We start from the raw sequence: 26416 nt of genomic DNA, 5'->3' as shown, positions 1-26416 counted from the left end.
CTTATTCAGCTGACATAGTGAACAAAGATCAGTAGAATCAACAATCAATACGAAACTAACGATTTTAATCTGGCTCACCACTTTAGTAGCCTATTGGTCCCAAGCAAACGATTAACGTACCCTATTCTAGTTGAAATTCTATTACTACACTATGTTTGTTTTGATTCGCTATGAAAGTTTGACAGATAACATCAGGGGTGTGTGGATTCATGCAGAACATGCAGGGGTGAGTGAAATAGCTTGGGACTGCTTGGGACCGTTGTTCTGGTACTGAGTGAGCCAAAAATAATAATGATTTTCTTCGGGACCCAGTGGTCTTAGAGTTACCTCTATGGTAGAATGTCTTCTTCTACCTGAATTCTTGTACAAATATCCAAGGGACTTTGAAATCCTCCAAAGTTCAGTGATCGTATCTGGATTGGCATTAACTTTAAAAAATGTGGGAGCGCTTCGAGAAAGTAAAACCATAGAGGTAACTCTAAGACCACTGGGTCCCGAAGAAAATCATTATTATTTTTGGCTCACTCAATACCAGAACAACGGTCCCAAGCAGTCCCAAGCTATTTCACTCACCCCTGCATGTTCTGCATGAATCCACACACCCCTGATGTTATCTGTCAAACTTTCGTAGCGAATCAAAACAAACAGGGTAGTAATAGAATTTCAACTAGAATAGGGTACGTTAATCGTTTGCTTGGGACCAATAGGCTACTAAAGTGGTGAGCCAATTTAAAATCGTTAGTTTCGTATTGATTGTTGGTAAAACTGCCCAAGCTTCAGGTAAGTTCCGTGAATTTTAAGGGAAGTCTAGAGCTCTAATTTATTGAGAAGTTAAAAGAACTTCTGTGGAGTAAAGATATCTTTAGGGAAGTCCCGACCAGTGCTGTAAATTTTCATATCATTCGATTGAAGGTGAACCACTACAACCATTCAATCAATTCTGTGTAAACGAATTCTCACATGACCATAATTTGAAGAGCCCCTTTCTCATTCGAAGCTCATTGTCACTGTCAATTGAGTCACTCAGTATCATTTGATATACGACAGTGGAGTATGGAAGAAATCCAGGAAAATGGTCCCGAACAGACAAGTCGACCCGATGTCGGATCAATGTAAGGCTAATTTAAGGTCGATGTCGACCCAATGTCGTGTTAATGTCGGGTCAATTTTGGGTTTATGTCGGGTCAATGTCGGGTCAACATCGGGTTGGGGTTTGATAGAAGTCAGGTTGGTGTCGGGTTGGCTTAGCTTTTTCGCCGGAATGTCGACCAGAGCTCCGTTTGTGTGTAGGTTACACTCAATCGAATGATATATAGCGTTTCTCAAATGAGAATGATCCATGCCTTCGTCAAATGACTAAGCAACTGATATCACCCATTCGGAGGAGGTCCCCTTTGATAGCGAATAGCTACTTTTCTCATTTTCATCAAAAATGTTCAAATGATTTTGAGAATTTACAGCACTGGTCCCGACTATTGGGAAAGTTAAAAGATCTTCAAGAGAATATTAAAATAACTTCGTACGCTTCAGAAAAATGTTGAAAAAATCATCAAAGATCAAGAGTAGTTTTTAGGAGAAGTTCAGAGTAGTTCTGCGAAAAACTTCAGAGTATTTCTGTAGAGATTTTCAGAGTATGTCTGAAGAGAACTTCAGAGTAGTTCTGAGGAGAATTTTAGAGTAGTTTTGAGGAGAACCTCAGAGTATTTCTGAAGAGAATTTCAGGGAAGTTCCGAGAACTCCAGAGACGTTCCATTGGCCTCAGATAAATTTCGGCAAATTTATGAAACTGATAGTGACGCACTGAAAGCAATATTGACAGATTTTGGTTATCAAACATATATTTCATGACCTTTTCTTGTAACTTGCAAGTACTAATTAGCATTATACTATATCATGATTTCATTATTCCGAAAAACATTTTTTTTATAGCAAGTGAGTGGAAGTAACCCTGATGCTCACCAATGTTCTTATTTTTGAATTCTCTTGTAGTTTGATGTGTCACATGAGGTTGAAGTTTCAAATTTCACTTCTCGGTACACGGAACATGTCCGGATCTGGCCAACGTGATACTGAGTACTTAATATGGCCACCAATGATCTTATGTATGTGTCATATGAGGGTGTAGGGTCAAGAAAAATGTGGCCACTTCCCCGGGGTACCCGGAACATGTCCGGATCTGGCTAACGTGGTCTTCAGTACGTAATGTGGCCATCAATGATCTTATGTTTGAATTCTGATGTAGTTTGCTGTGTCGCATGAGGGTGTTGGTTCAAGACGACCATTTCCCCGGATTTACCCAAAACATGTCCGGATCTGGCCAACGTGTTCCTGAATACTTGATATGGTCACCAATGATCTTATTTTTAAATTCTGATGTAGTTTGCTGTGTCGCATGAGGGTGTTGGTTCAAGATGAATCTGTCCACTTCCCCAGGGATACAATGAATATGTCTGCATGCAGCCAACATGGTACTTAATAAATACCACCTTAGATGATTATTTGGTTCACGTCTTGAAAGTTCCGGTTAACCCAAAATTACGAAAAATACAACCAAAAACGTTGAGCTCTTCTCAGGCTGCCGCTCAACCGGACCGCGTTTTTCCAAAATGTTGAAAAAAAAGGCGCTTTTGCCGCAATTATGGGTTGTCAAACGGGTTACAGTGTATGTATTGGAAAATTTGCGCTTACCGCTATGCCGCTATACCGCTATCATTGTGTTCAGCCCTTAACTCAAAACTTTGAAAATGTTTGAGACTCCAAAGTCACTAGTTTTGACGTAGGACTACGTCTTTGATTTCTAAATGGCGGTACACTTTGTGAAAACCGAAAATGGAACATGTAACAAATTAAGAAAGATTTTGAACGTTGATAACTCAGTTGCCCCTGGTCCAATTTCAATAATTTTATCACCAATCGACCAGAAATATGGCTACGAATGTTGATTTTCAACAAGAAACTATTGAAAAACTGGTAAATGTCCAGCATTTTCCAAAAGCGTCGAATTAACTAAAAAATCCACCAATTACCTACATGCATATGCTGATTCCCTAGCACAGTCGTCAGAGAGTAGTAAGTAGACGAAACAAGTCGAAGTGGCATTCGCGCCCGATCATCGGGCGCGTACGAATAGGGCGGATAGAATTGCGTAATATTTTGCACACTCATCGCCATACTCAGAACCACACGCTCCCAACGACCACACCACTGTGTAGTGGTGTTCGGTGTCGAAATTAGTAGCAGTAGTAGCAGTGCTTTCGGCGAGTGGTGTTGAAAATTTTTCTCCAGTAACAACGAAAGGCTGCCTGCATGCAGCGAGCTGCAGAGCCCACATAAGGAGGAAGAAGCTTCACCGGTATGCTATGGATCGGAATCAGTAGCTCCTCGTGAGTCGCTGCGGGTCGGTCATATATGCCAAGCGTGTCACCCTCGCTCCAAACGACATACAGATCGACAGCCTCATCCGTGTTGAACAACCAGCTTAGAATTACTCAACCATCACTACAAAACGGCCACCAAAATTTTGTTAAAGAATATTATTTGGACATTGATCATGGTCATCAGTTCCCGGCAGCAGCTAGCTATCAAGGCTCAACCTGTCTATAGAAGGTGTGGAATTGTAGGCCTGAATATATTGGTGCAATTAGTTTTTACTCGGCTTTCATTCCGCACGATTCAATCACCCTTGCAGTGACGTCGAAAATATTAGGTCACTATTGAAAAATACCAAATGTCCAACTGTTGCAATGGTGATCAAAATTATTACCGAATGTCTGAACACAGCGCATTCCCTAACACAGACTTAAAAATCGCATTCGATGCGGTCCCACTGAACGGTGCTCATTCAATCACCGTAAGTGGTGGTGTCCAGTCCAGCAGCAGCAGTAGTAGCAGCAGCAGTAGCAGGAGTGCTTTCAGCAACAACAACAACGAAAGGTTGCCTGCAAGCAGCGAGCTGCAGAGCTCACATGAGCAACCATAGGAGGAAGAAGTCCCACCGCTAGGCTAGGATCGGAATCAGTAGTTCGTCGTGCTCAGCTCAGCATTACTCAACCAGCACTACAAAACGGTCCTTTTCAGGACCACCATAAATTTGTTAAGAGTATTATTTGGACATTTGTCAAGGTCATCAGTTCCCGCAAGCAGCCCGAATGTATTGGTGAGATTAATCATCGGCCGACCATTTTCCAGAACACGCTGGTAGGAAGTGTTAAAAATCCATATAGAATTTGAGAGAAGTGGGAATAATTCGCTTTGTATGTATATTCAGTCCCCAGAAAGCCAATAAAATCAAATTTGTGAGAAAATTAGCTCTCACGAGTTCAATCTCTCGAAGTCCCTCCTTTTTTACATATTCTGCACAAACGATACTTTCCGCCCCGCCCATTCATATAATTCGGAAGGAAATCCTGTGAGGGATGAATTGAATACACTTTAATACCAAAATTCACAAAACTTAAAAATTCATAATAAACAAAAAAATTAAAATACAGCTTTTAAAGTCGGGTCGGGTAGATGAATCGAAAATACTCAAGTTGACAGTCCCTTGGATTCTCTTCATCAACTTTCTCTTTTAAATAAATACTACAAATTTGATACGCTTACAAATAAAAAACGGAAAGAGTTAAGATAATTGATGATTGATCAATTAAAAGAACTAAATGTTTACATTTGTTCCGTCCACTAGCGGTCCTACGTCAAGCTTCCGTTCGTGCCCCTAGGCACAGACCCTTCTACTTTTTTTTAATGATTTCCAATTCGGTACTTAGGAACTCTATGTTGTTAAGTGTTTCAGCTCTAAAAAGTACAAATCAGTTTTCATACACAGGTTGTGTAGAACGCTTGCGCAAAAAGACTAGGGTGGGAAACGGATTCGAAACTCAAATGTCCACCGTTGTATAATTAGTAATGCACCCGTGAACTGAATGGGAATTGTGGGTTCGAATCCCACTGGTGCCCTTAGATTTTTTCGCAAATTTTCTCACAAACACACGTCTCTTACTGATGATATGTGCTAACCTCTCAGTATGTTCAAAACTTTCTTACAAAGTAATTAAAACAGATGACAAAAAGCACAAACATAGTTTGGAGATTGCAATCAAATTCCCGGTTATTTCCCGGTTCATTTCGATTACCAGTTGATTCCCGGTTTTCCCGTTTATGTGGCAGGGTTAGAGTGATTATAATAATAATAATAAAAAAACATATTTATAATTTATTTAAAAGGCATTTTATAGAACGATTCCATATATGTACTTTCAAGTGTGAACTCCTCTCTCTTGTTCAATTGATTTTTAGACCACTTTAAAAAGCGTTTCATAAAAATCTGGCTCAAGTTGTCCAATCACAGTGCATAAAGCAGTACTGACAGGTAAGTAAAAAATTAAAATCTGATTCATTATGAAACGTCTTCTTTTTTGGAAGCTTGAATCTATCTGTCTATCTATCTATCTAACTATCTATCTATTCTACTTCTTTTTCCTGGCAACACTCAAGCTTGTGACGTATCTCAACTTCGTGTTCTTTAAGGCACTTCCACAGTTATTAATTGAGATCTTTCTATGTTACCCAATGCATGAATTTGTGTATTGTGTGACAAGCACAATGATAACCAGGGAAGTCGATGAAATTTACAACCCGATAGATTTCTAGACCAGACCAGGAATCGAACCCACCACCTCCCGGTTTAATAATAAAGTGCCTTAACTGAGGTTCAAATTTACCTATCTACCATCCATCTATGTATCTATCTAAAACAAACGATCCCGAAAAATTACGTAACAAAGCCGATTTAAATCAGCCTAAACATATTCCGAAACCGCACCAACTTACCGATCCCAGAACTTGTCCTTGGAGTCCTCCACCAGGAACGGTTTCAGCGGGTAGCTTATCTCGTTTCCCATGTACGAGTAGGACAGATAGAGACAGGTCAGCACCGCTGCCTGCAGTTCAGCCTCCTTGGTCTCCTCGCCGTCCACCAGCTCCCGGACCAGCATGTACACGAACACCACATTCGCCGGGTTGATGAAGGCAACGTCCTGTAGAGAGAGAGAGAGATATATATATATGAGCGGAAATGGCGTGAAAAGTGGTTAGGAAGAGTATTATGTATAGGGCCAAGACAGGCAGGGGATTAAACTTGTATATGAATAAACAACCTCAGCTGAAAGATAACCCGAACCCAGCCGCTTTCGGAAAGGATAACCATCGTTTTTTTACTTTTCATCCAAACAAAACCTCTGCTCTCGCACCACCACCGGATGAAGGATGAAGTTTATTTAATTTCGGGTTTCCCGGAAAAGAAGGTCTCCCCGTTCGGACCCTTTTCGCTAGGATAGCAGTTTGAGATCGTGGTTACAGAATAGTATCCAACCGTTCAGGATTGATGGTCAGGGAAAGAGAAGAAGTCAACCGGAGACACTGATGCTGAGACAAAACTCCACTAAAATGGGGAACATAATGTGGGAGGATTTCAAATGAAAAATTAACTATTAACGAATTCTGTAAACGCACAGACACATTAGGCATGTCAAAGTTGAACTCAACGAAAGTCAACGACATTTCCATTTCTTTGCTGGATGGTATGGCAACTGCCAACAAATGGGATTTTCAATTAAAATTTCATTACACATCCTAATCTTGATTCGGAGGAAACTGGTTTCGACTTTCACTCGGATGAGCAAACGAAATCAGAGACATGTACCTGAATCTCGTTGCCAACACAACACGAAATGGGACGGTTGGGTTTGTACACAGATAAAAAGCTACATTCACATATCCTGCTCGTACGAGCCGTGAATCTTTCCATTGCAGTGCTAACCTCTTTAGGCTCTGAACCATTTGGTGGATTATTTTATCTTTTGGTTAATTATTATTATTAAATTATTTGCACTAAGGAACCGAACACCCTGTATAATGAAATAAAATTCAACAGAGACAAGGATCGGGAACAGAAACATGAACCAAAATGCATCGGTTTATAACTTTCACTTGATTTGAAGCTCAATTTGAAGTTCATACATGATGGTCCTTGTTGTTGTCATACTAAAAAAGTAACAAACTAAATTAATCTCCATGTAAAATTTTAATTAATTATACTTACAACTCGAAATTGTCTCAGTAAAGACCAAACCAATCTGGATTTCATTGACATTGGCAGCAATATGGTACAATGAACTAGCGCCATATTGTATAGTACAGAGTGAATCACTCATTAATTTTTTCACACCTGAAAATCACTTAGGGTTTACGTGAAACGAACATAGAATCTGTGTATGCGTAATTCACGATTTCGAAAGGAGTTTCGGCTCACATATAAGTGGTAGACTACATGATACTTGGGCCACGTAAAATTAATCATTTTGTCAAGCTTCTGCATTCATGTTCCATCAGATGTCACTACTGTTGTTTGCGGTGACATCTATCGGAAACTACGCACAATCTGTTTTACTTTAATTGTTCACAGAGGACACTGCAGCTCAAAACATATCTGGTACCCCTTTATATGCATTTAGATTAATATTCGAAGTCCCTCCTTTTGTACACATTCTGTACACAAAATAGCTCACCCCTCACAGAATTTCCCGCCGATTTTTATGTATGGGGCGGGGCAGAAAGTATCTTTTGTGCAGAATATGTAAAAAGGAGGGACTTCAAATGTTAATCTAAATGCATATATAGAGGCACCAGACATGTTTTGTAGTGCCAGGTACTATATTTTGTAATCTGTGAAACGGAATTCACAAATCGAGTGTCATCAAAATACATGGCATGTTGAGAGATTGATCTCGTGAGAGAGGGGAGACCGAAATCCGTACACCTCATACAAAAAGTACAGTAATTAATGTGGTTGGTGGTATCGTCCACCCACCGCTATTTATCGGCTGTCCTTCAACCAATTGAGCTGATTTTCTGCGGATAACTAATTTATGGTTGAAGCGCACTGATGTCATTTCACCCAAATACGGCTCTAGCGGACGTATATTTTGCCTTCTCTGAGGAGGCACGTTTACGATGAGAACACGACAAGCCAAGTGTGAGAGAGTGCTCATTAAGAACTTCTGTGGTGAAAACTAAAATCACTCTCTATAGAGAAATGAATTTAATGTGCTCTCGAGTTAATAATAATTGAAATCTCATAAGAGCTAAAGTTTAAAAGACGCATCTTTGGCACTTGATAAGTAATTACATGTAAACCATATAAATACAAGTAATAAAGATCATTTTAAGCCAAGTAAGTCACTACTGGAAATACTAGAAGGAGAGATGAGCGGAGAGAATGTTTTGAGCCAAATGAACCGTCAAAATCTGAGCCAAACGAGGATTTCTTATTCTTACTAGAATAACTTTGAGAGTATTGCAATCGAACAGAAATTCAATCACCTTTATGTTTCGTGTGCTTCTCAAATTCAACTAGTTTTTTTTTTTAATCAAAAACAATTTCCTAACTCTATTGATTAATTGATCTTCGTCGGTCAATGAATGGCACCAAGAAACGTGCAAAATATTGCGATGCAATCAATTATTAGTTTGCATGTAAATCGAATCAAAAATACAAGTCATTTGAAATGCTAGCTTCTAGCAAGGGTTGCAAGATAATTTAGGAACAAATCCCTGCTGCCGAATTGTATTTCGTTTTCTCCGCCTATCTCTCCCTCTGAGTATTTCTAGTCATTACATATAAGTGTTTCACGTCGTGCGTAGGGTTACCATATGGTATCCTAAAGGAGGACATGTCCTCCTGTTTCAATAATTTATTTATATCCTGGCGTGATCCACTTAACTTACCAGAGTACCCAGCGCGATGTAAACTAATCAATTTGGAAACGCTCTCCAACAGAAGGGTCAGTATAAAGAGCTTGTTCATTCGCGACCTACACTGATAAATTGAACTATTCCTATTTTGCTTGAAATTTAATCAATTTGACATTAAACTCAGTTTAATCAATCAATCCTCTCTTTCTAAAAAATAAGCATCTGATATTAATCCCAGTTTAATCATGGTTGATTAGATTGTAGATTATCTTTTTTTGAATAAATTTTAATCATTTTTGATTCTATTTTAATAATTTTTGATTGAATTCTAATCTGTTTTTGATTATATATCAGTATTGAAAAAGAATAAATTTAATACTGAAAAGATTATTTCGATTTTAATCATGCATGACTACTGCCGAAGTAATCATGGCTCGGACTCAATAAGGTGAAGCGGGAATCTGCATACTTTTTAAGCTTTTTTGATTTAATTTATCTTTGAGTGTATTGACAGGCGAGATAGATTGTCCTACACTCAAAAAAATCCACACGTCATCATCATGTGTCTCACACTTAATTTTGCGCTTATTGTAATACACATCCATTTCATGTGTGAATTTCATGCTATGAATCATGCCTGAACACTATGGATTTGAATTGTGACACACTTGGACTTGGATTCTATGTGCCTCATTTAGTGATATCAATAGCTTTGCACATCATAGTTCAATATTCTACAATATTCTACTTTATCGACTTCTACTTTACCGACTCTAAAAATGAATCGACAAATATATGAACAAAACTGCCACAGGACAGAGCTTTCACATATATTTTAATGGGTCTGATTTGGGATTCGGTCATAGACTGTTTGGGTGTGCTGCTGCCGGAATCTTCGTTCGATCCCACTGTGCCACGGTTGTTGTGATAGGATAAAGTCACAACTCTTGTTTTCGATGTTTACACACTAATCGAGTCAGTACGGTTTTACCGAGTTTTTGAATTGCGGAACTGTTCGGTAAAAGTTTAAAAATCTGTGAAAAATTTATTAATGAGAAAATTTGTTCTGAACTTGTACATACTTAGTTCTGTAAACCCCATTTAATGATAGAAAATAAAATTGGTCGATTTCATTGATTCCTTACGGATAACGGTCATTTGAATTTTTACCGACATTTTCAGTAATTCAAAAACCCAGTAAAAAAATACTGACTCCTGTAAAAAAATCTTAGTGTGTACCTTTCTGAGCAAGCAATTCACATCGCATTGAAATGCAAAACACTTTAAATCCATCTGTTTTGAACAGTGCACACTTTGAATTTTTTACAGAAATCTGTAAATAATCTTAGTGTGTAGTGTGATTCAATGTGCAATACACTTGAATAGATAGTGAAAGATATTCAAAGTTTCAAAGTTTGTAACACTATAAATTAACGTGTGTAACACATTGAACCAAGGTGAAATACACTTAAAGTAAATGTGATTGTGCATTTAAAAAAATCAAGTGTTTAAACACTTCGAACAAACGTGTGGATTTTTTTTAGTGTAGCTCTTGTCGCTCACAAAGGAGAATGACAAGTACACTCAAAAATATTACAAAACGAATATAGATAAAATTTTATGCATTTTAAGGTTTTTCTAAATTTATACATTGATTCGATTAAATTTTTCGTCAAAATTATACTAAGTCCGAATAACGGAGTGGATTTCGATCAGTGTTTACTAAAATGATAGGAAAAAGAACATCTGGATTCTCTTCGGAGCTTCGTGCTGGTGAAGAACTTCGTCCCGGCGGATTTCTACTGCGCATGTGATGAGCTGGGCAGCTAGACTGCGTGAGCACGAGTTCATTCTAATGAAAATCGAAAAGGTACGTATTTTTTTAAATATTCATAAAAAATAAAATAATTAAATAACCTTTCTGAGACAATTTTAATTTTTATTTGAAAACAATAATAATTACCATAAATAAAATAAAGAAGCAAAAAATACATTCTCTCGAATAAACCGTATCTTGCCCCGTAACGTGGGTAGATCACCTTTTCGTGGTACGTTACGGGATGTAAGATCTACCACCGATTCCTAGTCCTAACTTCTTCAAACTAGGGGAACAGGATTTTTCAGTAATCGAAGGAACACATCTTAGTCCTTGTTACTTTTTATGCCTTGTTGATAGTGATAAGTCCTCGGGTTGCCTGGACCGAGGATGATCTTGAAACAAGGAAAAAATGAGTTAGTTAGTCTTCATCTATGTGATTCCTAATCTTCTAATCGTTGTTCCCTAGTTTGAAGTGGTTAAGACTAGGGTTCTGATGCATGGTCATTATCGGTGTCATAGCTTGTTTTTGTTGTTAAGGAATCCAATTTTGACTGACAAAGGGGCGCGCCTTTGGAGGGTGTTCCAACTCCGAAGGGTATAAATAGCGGAACCTTTCAGTTAGAATCGATTCCTTGCGATGAAGGCAAGAATGACAACTGTATCAAAACCGAATACTTCATCATTTCTCAATAGTGATGGTGTAATACGACATGCACTAAACTAAGGACACGGGATATACTACAATAGATCAAATTACTGGTCGCAGTGGAGTTATGTCCCGAACAGAGGAAAAAAAAAACCGTATCTATGCATTGAAAGTATACATCGATTTTATGCTACGGCACGCATAAACCATTTTTATACTAAGTTTGCATTCTCTCCCTTTATACCGACCTTTGCGTCGGTACGGAGAGTTGCGATTTAGCACAGAACAGAAGGGGAAGTGCAAACAAATCGGTGAATCAAAAGGTGGTTCGTTTTTCTGCTCAACAAGCGATGTATTGTGGTAGCGTTCCACACGGGCTTTCTATGTGCACTCACACTATCATATCACAAACGAAGTGACAGACGACTAACTGGCGAAGAAATCCATTTAAATAATGTGGTTCACTGTAATAGAATTTTCTTGGAAGCTTGTGCCATCATCCACCAGATGGGTTAGTTTTTTTTGTATTGATTTGAACAAAGTTGATTTTGTGTACAATAATTCTTTTACAGTGTGCAAAGAGTGCGTATCATTTTGTCATTTTTTTATGCATTTCAGTTTTGAGTAGAGTGAAAGAGATAGAACCAAAACATTCTAGTACATTTGGTGAAAATGCTAGTTCAATCTAGTAGTAGTGTTGCCATGTGGTACAATCCAGTAGTAGTGGTGTTGCCATGTGGTACATTGAAAAATTGCAATAGCAGGTTAGTCACCAAAGTTTTCGAGCCGCTCCGTCTGTCACTTCGTTTGTGATCATATGATGCTGCCTATCTTAACTGCTGGCAGAAGATGCCTTCTACCGCTAGGTGCGCTAGTATTCGCAAATGACAAGTGGAGCCACTTTTTGATCCGAAGTTCCACTCCTGTGGATTGAGCGTAACTTTCATACTATTTAGATTTCAATATTTTTTGAGTGTACCAATGCTACCGACGCCAGGTGATGCAGCTCCCACATCTGAACCCTACCTATCACCCATCAGTTTCTCGTGGACCGGGGACCAACGGCTTTACTTCCAATGTGAAGTGATCAGAGATTTTAAGCCTCAGAAAATCCCGGCGTCGCCGACTGGGCTTGAATCCAGGCCCGTTGGGGTGAGAAGCATTCACGCTTACCACTACACCATCGCCGCCGCTCACAGTGCTATTTTGTACGCTATTTTATTTTGCTCAATTCAAATCAATAGAATAAACTTCGCGGATATAAGTGAAAGCCGTTCGTAAATCCTTTTCTCATCCTGCATACGAGTTTTCGTTTGAGCGCTTGTTTACCGTTATCATTCGTTCTGAAAAGCTAAAACCTCCAATAGCCTATTTCGGTACAACCGTGTCGACGTCGTTGTTGTCGTCGACGTGTGGGAGGCAGATTGCAGATGCAAAAGTTTAATTTATCATAACCACCAACCGTAATTGTGTTTGCGATGTTGCGATGGCGGATTGGTGGCCGTATTTATAACCGTATATAACCGTATTTAAATTTAAATGCATCATGCGCATTTATTTTAAATGCAAAGCAGCTCTCTAGACAGCAGCTGTTCTCGCAGCTTCGCTGCACTATATGTGGGACGTGCGAAAAGATGTTCTCCATTTTATCTCGACTTTTTTGTGTATATGAATGAGCTTATGCTTGTTCTTCTTCTGTTTTTGCTATTACGACCCTACTGGAACCCCATGCCAAGCGAAGACGTGTAATTTTCCAATCCGTAAAAAGTCCTTACCGGACCGGGAACCGAGCCCACCACCATAATGGCATGGTCTTGCTTTACAGCTATGCATTTACCGACTGAGCCAAGGGAGATCCCATTGTGCACCACATCAATATTCCGCTTTACGAAAGTGATTGAAAATCAGTCCAACCTGCTAAATGAATATTCTAAAATTATCCATTCAATGCACCTCCTAAATCAATCGGATGCCGAATTGAAACCAAAAAAAAAAATCAATCCACCCTATTTCCGTGTCAAAAAAAGTGCGGTTGATTTTATACGTTACACTCCATATCAAGTGCCTCGCCGACCCGGTTCGGTTGGAGTTGGGTTTTATCTGAATGCGTATGGAAATTCCTAAATCAATCAATGCTTCGACAGCTTCGTTTGCAAATTTCCATTTGCTGTCATTTGGGTTCGAATCTATGCGCTGTTCTACCTTCGCAGAAGGTCGTCGCATCAACTTTTTCCGAAAGAAAGACTATCGAGACAACGTTGGAGGATATTTATGACAATGAGTTCACGATGGTCATTCAGTGGACCTAGTTAAACAACTATATTTACTGCATTTTGGTTTCGACGACAACTGATACGTGCTCACCTAGCTGTGAATAATTCCCATACTTTTTGCTCGCTCAAAATAGAGCCCAACCACTTCAACCGAGTGGGTAATGCTGTGGTTGCATCACTTCAACCATGGGCAATTTAATTGGGAGGATACTTTTTCTCTTTCCCATTCATTTCGACATTTCCCAGGAGGTTTTGTCCCTATAATTAACCACCAACCCATACCGGAGTGATCCGGTGATGGTGGTTGTTGTGGTGGATGGAGAGCCTTGCTTCAGAGAACTCTTTTGATGAATTCTCGGTTTGACCTTTTGGGGCGACTCGGGCTGAAAAAAGAGCCGTCTTTTGATTTTATCCAGAGCAGAAGGTTTGTACACAAATCTTCACATTTAACTGCTCAACTGAAAGCACCCTACTGAAGCAGCAACGTGAAAGTAAATTACCCCACGTTGAGCGCTTGATAATATGTGTCCTAATTAAATTACGTTTCCACTTTTTTTCGGGGCTGGCATACGATCGATGTTTCGGTTCAAATGTGCGTCATTGAATATTTTCTAGCATCATCCATTGGAACGGTTTCGTGGAATTGAGTCAATGTATTTTTAGGCGCAGCCAGAGGCTACGTTTGATGGATTCATTAGGTATGCGATAATCTCACTTTAACTCATACCAAACAAAGGCATCCTTTTTGTTGTAGGTAAATCCTTCGGAGAATGCTTCACCTTTGACCACTTTCACGTTTACGTCATTCTGAGATAATCGCGGGAAGTATTACAATTCTTTTGTTGGACCCTGGATGATGAGAAGACCCTAGATCGAACCAATTTCAAGCTGTCAAATCAAACCATTTTAATACTATATCGGTATGATAAAACGAATACAAGTATTGCAGTTCTTCAATGTTATAAATAATCAAACACAACTCGAATTATTCTATTTGTGACGCGATTTAGTGAAAATTTAAACCACAATTTTTCAAAAACGTCAACATATTTTTTTTATATATTTCATCAAAAATTGATTCATTTTGCTGGTGCACGCAAAATGCAGTTTGGAAGCGCTTGCTGCCAACCAATGGTGATGAATCCAGTGCTGAAAATTGTCACCGTCACTGCATAAATTTGGGCTACTATGACGACCATTGCAACATCGTCATCAAACGACGTGCGACAAAACCAAGAACTGTATCACAAGCGCTTCATCCACTCTTGATAAACAATCTGTCAATTTGACAAGAAATCAGGCGTAACACTTGATAACGGCACAAAAGCTTTTGCAAACCAACTTTTTAAGGCCTTTTACACGCGAACCAGTGCATGCTCACGCAAAACAACATTATCATCGGATAGGCGTGGGCGTACTTTGGTTCGCGTGTAAAGGACCTTAGAAAGTTTGTTTACAAATGCTTTTGTGCCGTTATCAAGTGTTACGCCTGAAATATCATGTCTTTAAGGGTTTTCGTATAGGATTACAACTACATTGGTCGATTTTCTAAGTGATTTTCACCACGGCCATGCAAAATTGTTTCGGGCTATTTTGGACAAACAGTTTGATGGAAGAAGCTATTATCGCAATTTATACGATAAAAAACACAACCAGAGGCGTGCTTGCAGCCAAGTTATTAACGAAAGAGAAAGTCGATTAAGAGAATCGATCAATTGAAATGTTGCTATTGAAATCATGTTAAATAGCAGATTTTTAGCGATGGGCCCAATCTTAGATCCACTCTTTTTTTTTAAAAATCTGTATTTTCTGTATTGACGATTTTTTTCTTAATTAATCATGTTTTGTTGTTTTACAAATACAGTGCATACAAAATAACCATAAAAAGTGCTTAACCACCTATTCGGGCTATCGTACTAACCGTACGGGATATAATTGCGCCATTTGTGATATCGTCCGTACTTATTCATAAGAGTGATATGAAGCCGTTTGAAAATGTATGGAGATTTTAGTTTCTATTCATTATCTTCCTGATAAGCAGCTTTAAATGCAAAAAAGTGCACGAGTTCATTACTATTTGATATTTTTAATATAGATGAATACAATTAATTACATCATTTGTGTGGTAGTTACACCGAAAAGTCGAGAGATGTCGCCCCGCCAGTGCTGGTAAAATCATTTTTGCAGTATGGAGAATATCAGAAAATCCGCAATTTCTTACGAAATACATTTTCAATGCAAGTAAAATGTTTACGAGTACTTGTTTTTGTACCATTTTAATGTGCTCGAGCACTTTTCTTGTATTTAACATACATGCTTATATTGGAAATATTCAATTAATACTGTAAATCCCCATACAATCTCAAATCGTTTACTACCAGCTCCATATGCATCCGAAAGCGGTTGGTCCTCTGGCTGTGAATGCTGTCAAAAACACCATAACACTAGGGGCATCCCACTCTAAACTTTGTATTTTTCCTAATATACATATGAAAATCTTAGTGATATCTAAGATACCCAAAAATACTTAAAAATACTTACGAAATATCTAGCGTTAGTTTATTTGCTTGGTTGCTATGTCAATTTGATTTGCTTGTTTATCCAATGTCAGGCGTTTTGTGTGGATATTGGTTAATTTGTTAAACAATTAGCATTAATTTGATTAGGTGCGTGAACAGCTATAGGTGTCCTGGACCATTTTTGGTGTAATCTGTTCACCATGTACCAGAATGAATTAATTCTGATAGGCATTGAAACCTTTTGTTGTTATTCGTTCGAGTTCCATCATTTGTATAACCAATCTAATAGTGAACTTTGTGTTGTTCTTTTTCCGCTCGGTTCTTGGCTGTGTGACTATGGCAATGTCCGGACAGCATTTTAAACGAGAATATGGGCGTATTGCGGAAACGCAGATCTCGTAGCTTTCCACCTTCTAAACACAGAATATTCTTATTACAGTAGATAATCTATAGATATAAAAATGAATTTCTGTCTGTCTGTCTGTCTGTTTGTCTGACCCTTATAGACTCGGAAACTACTGAACCGATTGGCGTGAAAATTTGTATACAGGGGTTTTTGGGGCCGTGAAAGGTTCTTATGATGGTTGGAGACCCCTCCCCCTTCTGTAAGGGGGGGCTCCCATACAAATGAAACAGAAATTTCTGCATAACTCGAGAACTAATCAAGCAAATGGAACCAAATTAGGCATGTGGGGGCGAGTGTGGGGGTATAAGGAGATAATCATAGGGGGTAGCCCCTTAGATAATAGGGGGCGGGGCAACGTACAATATAGCATGCTTTTTTTTTTAAATCGGCGCATAAACTCAAGCTAATATTGAATCCCGAGCAAGACCGGGCATACTCAGCTAGTAAACCATAAAGGCCACTGGATACAGTATAAGCAACATAGTTAGAATTATTTTCTTTATTTTCCTACGTATAATTTAAACAAGTAAAACGTTGTGTTCAATGTGATATAATAATTGCATTAATTTTTCAAAATAATCTATACAGTAGTTTATTCAAAAGGAGAGTCAAAAAAGCCAAAAGCTTCCGGTCAGAAACGAATCACGATCATTCCCATTCAACACACGGTAGATTGACAAACTTTTCTTCCTGCATTTGCTCAGGCCTGCAACACGTTTTCACAGCTTCAGATCCTCGATAATGCAAAAACAAAATCGTAGTCAGATGATTCACTGCTAGGTAATTAACATGTTTAGAAATAAGGAGAATTCCGCCCTGAGCGATGTTTCACGCGCAAGGCGAAATTTTGCGAAGGTACGACAGGGAGAGAGAGAGAGAAAAGTACTAGTTGTCTCTCTCATGCCATCGCTAATTTTGCTCCGGTCAGCTAATGCACGCATATATCTGAATATACCAATACTCATCATCACAGGATCTTTGTGCACCGAGAGGGTAGATGTGAGCCAATACACACTTTGAGTTCAGTCGATCGGTAAATACCGTTAAACTTGTACTGAAAACATCATTAATTGTAACCAGCCCTTGAAGCATTTTTACAAGCTGAATCGCTGAAAAATATAACTTAAATAATTGTACTAATTTATACTCATAATGAAAATACTTAACACTCCTATTTGTATAAATACAAGACGACCGAAAACAACAAGTCAACAACAAACACATACACTAGCAACCGGTCATCAAAAAATAAGTGTTACTTCGATAGAAATTTATAGCCATGGTTTAAAATACTTAAAAATACCTAAGAATACTTACGCGGGATTTACAAATATTTTATTGATATTAGGTATGAAGTTAAGAGTGGGATGCCCCTAGCCATAACATGATTAATTGTCGATGGAAATTTGATAGGTTCCCGAGCAGAGGGTGAGAACAAAATGAAAACAAGAATTATGTTGTTTTCATTATTCCTGATAACTCAAATTGATTTCATTTTGATGGAGTTGATGGCTAACAGAACAAAAATGAGAGCTAAAAGATATGCGAAGAATATCAAAATTATAACATATATTGATATTAGTCAGAACTGCTTGATAACTTATTTTGATATAGATTTTTTTCTCAAGCATTTTATAAAAATCTGTATAAATCTGTATTGTAATTTAAAAATCTGTGATAAATCTGTATTCTGTATCGGGTCTGTATTAAGATTAAAAAATCTGTATAATACAGATAAATCTGTATATGGCAGCGCTGCTCGAAACAAAAGGCGCACTTGAAGTGTACAAAAGGCGCACACGAGTTCACTTTGCTTTCCGTTCGATAGGCCAAAGAGAATCCCAATGGCGTTTCAATGGCTAATAGGCCCAAGAAAACCCGTAGGCCAAGTTGAGCCACCAGGAGCAGTTTTGCATTTTCAACAATAAACGAATATTTTGCTACCCTTTATCAGAGCTAACGGCACATCTGGAAAGGTAAATAAATTTGGAAGCCATCTGTAATAATAACATTCCGCTTGGTGCTAAACTACGCTAGATTAAGAAATACTAAGTGCGGGTTGTGCTTAATAGGCCGGGCATGGGGTAGTTAACCCTAATCCTATAGCCAGCAGAAAATCCAGTTTCTGGTAACCTTATCTGCTGTTTTGTTTTGATTCTGCACTCCGTTTCGCATCGTTCCATTTCACTTTACTCCGTTCCGTGTGCTAAATGACGTTTAAGCCATTTTTAGTTTGCACGGTGTGCAGATGAGCGGGGTTCAAACTAAAAAGTGATCAGATTAAGAACGGTCAGATTACCGGGGGTCCACGGTATTTTAATAGGAGATAAATAAAACGCCTCCCTGGCACTCGATTTTATTAGAATATTCCTCGATGGGTTCATACTGATCATTGATTTGGAGAACGTGGCATCCATGTCGGACACAAGGTTACTAGCTTGTGTTTCACCTCAACTGCGATTATTGCGCAGAGTTTGCTTGTTACTTTCGAAATGTGAATTTTCAACCTATACATTTTGATATTTTGATCCAATTAGTATTTGTTTACCTTCCCATTTAAAGCAGTTCAACGGAGGGTTGTGTTGCGTGACATGTTTCATGAATCATTCGGTGTGCTGAAACTATACACGTATGTGCAATTGTCGGCACCAATAGACGCTTAGTAATGATTCGCGACTTTTTGGCAGGGTTTCCCTTGAGAAAGAGCCCTCTACCTCCCGCAGCCGTTGAATGTTTTCGTCCGGCAGCGTCGTATCAAATTCCTAGAATCTGTAAATATGTACAACCACTGTCGGGATCAATGGCACAACAATATTCATAGCCGGTGATCTTGCAGCACTCCTGCGCTATGTTTGCAAAACTTTTAAGCCTCTTCCTTTGACGAAGAAGAATACCCGGAACCACTGTTTTCGTCGTTAGATATCCACTAAGCACAACAAAACGACAACCGAAACGATGAGGAAAAACATGTTGCTCAATGAAGAAAATTAACTGTCAGTGACAATCTCAACCTGTCACAAACAATTTGCCGGACTACTTTGTCTGTCAAAGTGAATTGATTGACGAAGCAAAGCAACGTACGTCCTATCGCATTAGTCATTAACGTCGGTCAGCATTTCAATAGAGGTTTCGTCAATGAGAATCGAGAAATCACATCAGTTGTCGCGTAATATTGATGAAATAATGCAGCACTGGATGAATCGATTATTTCAGCGTTGTCAACATTGAATAAAAATGCAAATTTGATACTCATTAAAGAAGGGAAAAAATCATGATTTTGAACAAACCGGCAATAGAACACACCAGTATCCAGCTTTTCATGCTCGGTAATGGTGGCCTGTTTGTATGAATAAATGTATCCTGCTTTTTGACGCTAACTGGAGGGCGTATGTAGAGTCGGTGTATAATGAGTCACGCCAAGTCTACCTATTGAACTGTCAAACCGGCTACCTATCGTGCAAAGTAAACAAGCATTACGATGCTATGAAAGGTCCACGAAAGGTATTGCAATTAAATATAAAATATAATCGAAGAAATGATCATATACACGCAGTGAGCATTACATTTGTCATGCGATACGTTTTGTAATGATCAGTAATGACAATTTCTACTATTTTTCTTTAAGATAATTCGACAAAATCACTGATATAATGATTTACTACAGCCGTTAATTTTTTCCTCGCTAGAAGTCATTTGAAGTTGATGCAGAAGTCCTCTGTTGCCAAGTTAAAAGAAAGGGAATCTTTCGAAAACCGTGATGCGAGTTCAACTGTTTTTCTCTTGGCGTAACTCATTATACACCGACTCTAGGCGTATGTTGTTCCATTTTCTTCTGTTCCTGGGAGAGGGAAAGGAAGGGGTCCAAATCCGAACCTCCAGATGGCACAGTAAAGGATACATTTTAATATGGACCAACAGGTCTGTGTCATAAAAAGGGAGGAAAAGGATACATTTATGCATACAAACAGGCCGCCATTACTGAGCATGGAAAGCTGGATAGCACCACACTTTACCTTTCAGATTAAGGTCTGGTTGTCATTTGGTTTAAATTCACGCGAGGATACGTAACACTTTATCACAGACAAACAGACATGACACTAGCGTGTTGTTCATCGAGCACGCATTTAACGGGCAATTTTAATTTTTCTTAGTTAGTAGTACCATATGTTTTTCCATTGAAAATCAAATAAGGTTTAGTTTCTGCATCACGATTAAAAGTTTCAAGGATTAAATCAAATTGGGAGATTTTTAGCGAAATTCACCTAAAATACCAACTTGAACTTTGAAAACAAGATGGGAAAGGGGGGGAGGGGGGTGTCAGAGGGGACACAGTGTTTATAATATTTTAAAAGCTTGTAGTGAATAGTGTCGTGACTAACCACAATAGAGAAAGCATATGTGACTCCGCTGCCATCCACTAGAGCTACCAGTGGAAACATATAAACATGTTAGCTAGTCATCAGGGACATCTATTCTTAAATTAATACTACGTTCTAGATCCCTATCCTTGCCAGTAAATGTCTTTCGATGGCCTGCATAAAATTCCACGAGCTTCTCTTATCCTTTTGGTTCACAATGCAATGTGAGATGCAAATTCCCTGCAGAACAGAACATTACATCATCATTAGTATCATTATCATCATCATCATCATCATCATCATCACCACAATTCCCTGAACAATCATCAGGATGCAACTCAGTCATTCAGGCGAAAGGTGAAGGCCAATCGTCTCCCCAGGGTAAGCGCAATCGCACTTGTCGTGTGACCTCTGTCCCCTGGAGGTGATTACTCAACCTGATACCTTCTCGTACATTTACGACGAGTTTCATTGATTAGACTAATCGCAGCTCGGAAGGAGCCTTGGCTATTTCTATACTTGAGAAGACTGTTTTACACTCACCTGCCATCCCTGAAGCAGCAGACTCCGATCGACTGCCCGCAGCCACATCACGGCGTCACCTGCTTGGAAATCTCGCAACTTTCGGCACCGGTCGTGCAGGAACATACCGAGACATTTTAGCAGCTCCGACGTTGAGGCCTGTGGAAAAAGGATAAAGGTTAATTTCATCTCCTTTGATGAATCCTGGAAGGTAAACGATCTGATTGATTGTTATCAGAAATGAAACTTTGTTAAGCAGCTGCCGCCGTCATGAAAACTTGCCCAATATTTAATGAAACTTTATTAATTAGAAATCAGTGCTTATCGTCCTAAACGCCGAAGGAAGCGGGGGTCGTAAATTTACGCTCAAAGTCGCGTTACTAATTGTGTGCACCTCATCTTCGCAGATGTCACTGAAAGTGACATAAACCATCCTTCCTTCCTTCCGGTTCATCCACCACCCTAAACCACCCGATAATAACAGGGGCGCCGTTTGAAGCAAATCTCATCCTGAAACTCGTAGAGAGTAGCAAAAGCAGGCCGGGACAAGTGGGAGCTTATCGCACGAAGCACGTTGTCGGGTCGGTCGATCGGTCGGTCGGTCGGGTGTCGGTTGGAATGGAAATCCGTTCCGAAAACCAACTAGGCAACCGACCAACCTGGGTCCCGGGCAAGACAAGACAACTTGGGGTTGTCGTCACAGTGTTGTTTGCACTCACTCACTCACTGCCACGCCGACACTGACTGCAGTGGGAAATTGGGCTAAAGGTTCGGTTTTATGATGGTATTATCTTTTTATGCACTGATTCGGTGGTTAAAAGTTTTCCTACGAGGGCACAGAAGCTTTGACAATGAAATCGAGGTGGTTAAAGTTGTTCTTGGTGTTGTCGGTGCTTGGTTGGTGGGTGTTCTGATGCAAAAGGGGATTCCAGGATTTTATTTTATAGCACGGTTTAAAAGAGATTGGAAAGCATTTATTGAACCTATAAACTGTGTGGCAGTAATGATTTGGAAATTTCTTGCATAATAAAATCGGAATTTTGAACGACATCCAAGTGTAAAGTGCCTTCTCTCATGCATATGTTTCTCAAGCACAAAGCAAGTAATAAATTGATGGAGATATGCGATTTTCACTTGCGGTTCAAGTTTACTGGAAGTATTTTTCAAACCGAAGGATGCAATTTTCTCGTACATAAAATCACATTTGTGGTGATCATGAAAATGTATTCACGTTAAAAAAAATGTTTTCATGTAAAACAATGAACTATCCATCTGGAAAAATATATGCTGGCTTAGTTTTAGACATTTTTTACGTAGGATTACGTCTTTTGGAAGCATATTGGGGGTGCAATTTCAAAAAACCAAAATCGACCACGTTACGAAAAGTGGTCAGGTTTTGACCACTTATAACTCTGTCAATAGCGGATGGATTTTAAATCTAAATAAGCCAATCGATTAGAAATTTTGCTACAAATCTGGTAAAATGAACATAGGTCATTATTGAAAATTACACAAATGTCCAACTGTTTCAATGGTGATCAAAATTATCACCGATTGCCTGCAAAAAGCGCTTTCCCTAACACAGATTTGAAAATCGAATTTCATCCGGTATCACCGAACGGTTCTTATTCAATCACGGTGTGTGGTGGTGACCAGTTGGTCGTCATCATCATCAGCAGCAGCAGTGCTTTCGGCGCGTGGCTTTGAACATTGTTCTCCAGTACACAACAAAAGGTTACCCGCAAGCAGTGAGCTGCAGCAAAATTGAGCGTCCATTCACCGACGAAGGAGGAACAAGCCGCACCGCTACTGATCAGATTCAGTAGCTCTTCGTGAATCGCTGTGGGCCATCTATGCCAAGCGTCACCCTCGTTTCAAATAACATACAGCTCGTCAGCCTCATCCTTGTTGAACACCCTAATAGCTTATCCGAGAGCTCAGCATTACTCAACCATCACGACAAAACGGTCCTTTTCTGGACCCCCATAAATTGTTGTTTAAGAGTTAATTTTCATTTGCTCGCCTTGCTGCCAATCACATCACCCGCAAAGCTCTTTGATAATGTACCCAGCAACAAAACGTTTGTGGTCAAAATCCTGGAAAATCAAGGAATATCTGGGAATTCCCCTTAGAGCTGCTCAGATAGAATCAAAATTCATCCGCCAGAAGACTTATGTTAAAAAATCATTGCAAATTGAGAGTAGTGGATAAAGAGAATGCGAGAATAAGTGGATCAGTATTAAAATACTGATAATTTGTGATGTGACAGCGATTGTCAGAAAAGGTAACATAAAGTGTACCTCTCCTCGATGTCGATCTTGGTATCAAGAAATTTGGTATACGCTATTGTTTTTGTGGGCATTGTTCGTTTTTTACAACTCTGAGAAAATAGTGAAATTTGCTCGCGGAGGCCGTCATCAACCGAACCAATCTATTACACAAGAAGAACAGTGGTGACATCGAAATTGTCAAAGTGAATGGGGAATGGAATGATATTGAACCAAAACTCGTCAAGATCATTGTACTAAGCGTGAAGGTCTAGATATGTGTAGTACATGAGCGAACGGCAAAAGCAGCACTGTAAAGGCCCGAACACAATGGGCAAGCGTCATGAAATGTTAATGTCTGTTGCACAAGAAGATGGAAGAATCTGATGAGATGTGCAAAACTGAATGATTAGAATCACAGCAATGGATCCGATGGCAATTTCATGCTTCCTAATATGCACAATTTTGATATCACATCAAAGTGGATGCACTTCAACCAACAATCAATACGAAACTGACGATTTTAAATTGGCTCACTACTTGACTAGCCTATTGGTTCCAAGCAAATCGATTAACGTACCCCATTATGGTATAAATTCCAGTACTACACTATGTTTGTTTTGATTCGCTATGAAAGTTTGACAGATAAAATGAGGGGCTAGTGGATTTTCCTATGTTTCGAGGGGTGAATCGATTAGCTTGGGACCGAAGATAGTACCAGAGCTGAGCCAAAAAGTTGAGCTTGCTTCTTCTGGACCTTCTGGTCTTAGAGTTACCTCTATGCTTCATTCGTGTCAACATATGGTGTAATATTACTTGCCAAAAAGGATAAAATTATCATTAGTACAGTGCATAGACTGACATTACGCTGCTTTTACTGCATTTGTTTATTTGTGTTGCCATAAAAATTACATGACATCTTCAACATGATTGATGTGCATCCTCTTGGATGTAATATTAAAATTTATTTTATGCTGTGTGGCGTGATGATCGATTGGCACAACAGTAACGGTCATTTCAAATCGCTCATCCTGAACAGTGACATGTGAAAAGCGAGAAGTGTAAAGGCCGGCGCACAATAGATACGTTTTCAGGTTTTTTGACAGATAATGCATGGGCTAACTGTCACAAAACCTGAAAACGTATCTATTGTGCGCTGGCCTTAATGCTAAAATCCTTGCCATCTTGAAACGAAACCGGTCAAATGAGAAGAAAATAGAAAAGGAAACAAATTCAAAACAAACAGGCCCTATTGTTTGCAAGCCCTGCTATACGGTCAGTCATAGCTACTGACCAGAGTTGATAATAGAAGAGTAACGCAGAGTGAAGCTTGCAAAACTGATGTCGATTAATGGGCATTTTATTATTTTTGGCAACCTTTGTTATTCTTTACACCTCGGATTACTTCACCTGGGTCGTGAAAGTTTCCTCTACACTGAACGAAAACATCCGCAATACTTCGACTGATTATTAGGGCTCCTTTAACAATATGCTGTCAAATTTCGGATTATTTCCTTATGGTTGAATTCTTCATCAACTGATGAGTATCCATATGACTGTCCTCCAAATAAAGGGTGATAGTTATTTGCAAATTGGTTGTAAAACATACAGGGCTCAGAGGACAGCAATTTTAAGGATAAGATGACTTGCACAAGCTTTAGATTAAATTATTAATTCGATTATTTACATTTCCATATTGAAAAGCTATGAACAGCCATTCATAATGGATACAAAAATTCCTTTTTGGTTGGTCGAGGAAACTTCCTCCACCACGAAATAGACAATTTATAGTTTCCACCCTTTAGCAATGCTCGTACCACCTCTGATAGCGATGGCTATGCTTCCACCTCGTTTGTCTGCGCATAGCAACAAATGACGTTCGATATAATTATTATATTTACATCATCGTTTTGAATGATTTGCGTTAAGGGGCTGAGCCAGTACCTAATGAATTTAAATTTAAGATGACTATCATTCGGCAGAGAGCATTACGCATTCCAACTGAAGGCCCTATCCCTTTTCATAACAATGTTCATCCTGTTTTCGAGAGGAAAATCATAGAGGTAACTCTAAGACCAGAAGGTCCCGAAAAAAACGAGCTCAACTTTTTGGCTCAACTTTTTGGCTCAGCTCTGGTACTATCTTCGGTCCCAAGCTAATCGATTCACCCCTCGAAACATAGGGAAATTTACTAACCCCTCATTTTATCTGTCAAACTTTCATAGCGAATCAAAACAAACATACTACACACTGGAATTTATACTAGAATGGGGTACGTTAATCGATTTGCTTGGGACCAATAGGCTAGTCAAGTAGTGAGCCAATTTAAAATCGTTAGTTTCGTATTTATTGTTGGGAAAATCATCTGGTTTCAAAACAAACGTCATCCGGTTGCAGCTATCATTCGAAAAGGCGATTTCGATATTTCGATTTGAATGGTCTGAGGTTTCATTCGAGCTGAGGACGGTGCTTTGGTACAGTGTAGTTCCGATAACAATACTTCCCACGCAATAGAGTCGTTTGTCTACTATGCTCGATAGGCAGACGGATTGACAGTTCGATAGGTAGATTTTGGTTTCAGTCTGCATAGCTCTTCTATTATCAACTCTGCTACTGACCTATAATTTGCATCTAGATGAGCACCCAAGTAACATTGCAGGTTTTATCGCGGTTTTATAGCATTCTGCAAGTCTAAATCATGGTCTACAGAACCCTCATACAAATAAAATTGTTACTTGGGCAAGCTAGCCTTGACCTAGTTATGATTCAGCTGGTTTCTGGTGGTATTGTGTTCAGTTTGCCGCCTCGGTACTATTGCGAAAAATTGTTTACATTTTGTTTGGCATTTCTGTGTG

The 26416-nt window shown here is 39.1% G+C and overlaps 1 protein-coding gene across 2 annotated transcripts in view; it reads right to left on the bottom strand.

Annotated features, from left to right (window-relative positions):
- Positions 1 to 26416, bottom strand: part of Cdk5alpha (Cdk5 activator-like protein) — a 572471-nt gene that overhangs the window by 426619 nt on the left and 119436 nt on the right. For both annotated transcript variants that reach the window (XR_010518254.1, XM_065229574.1), the window contains exons 2-3: positions 21316 to 21453; positions 5830 to 6035 (exon numbers count right to left, since the gene is read on the bottom strand). Coding sequence is in view for 1 of the 2 variants with exons in the window: in XM_065229574.1 (XP_065085646.1) it covers positions 5830 to 6035; positions 21316 to 21453 (344 nt within the window). In the remaining variant the exon portion in view is untranslated. The remainder of the gene's footprint in view (positions 1 to 5829; positions 6036 to 21315; positions 21454 to 26416) is intronic.

The sequence above is a fragment of the Ochlerotatus camptorhynchus genome, unplaced genomic scaffold (genome assembly GCF_037179485.1).
Source record: "Ochlerotatus camptorhynchus isolate MF236.1 unplaced genomic scaffold, CSIRO-AGI_Acam_v1.1 ptg000316l, whole genome shotgun sequence".
Classification (NCBI taxonomy): domain Eukaryota; kingdom Metazoa; phylum Arthropoda; class Insecta; order Diptera; family Culicidae; genus Ochlerotatus; species Ochlerotatus camptorhynchus.
This window is presented reverse-complemented; position numbering and strand designations above follow the sequence as displayed.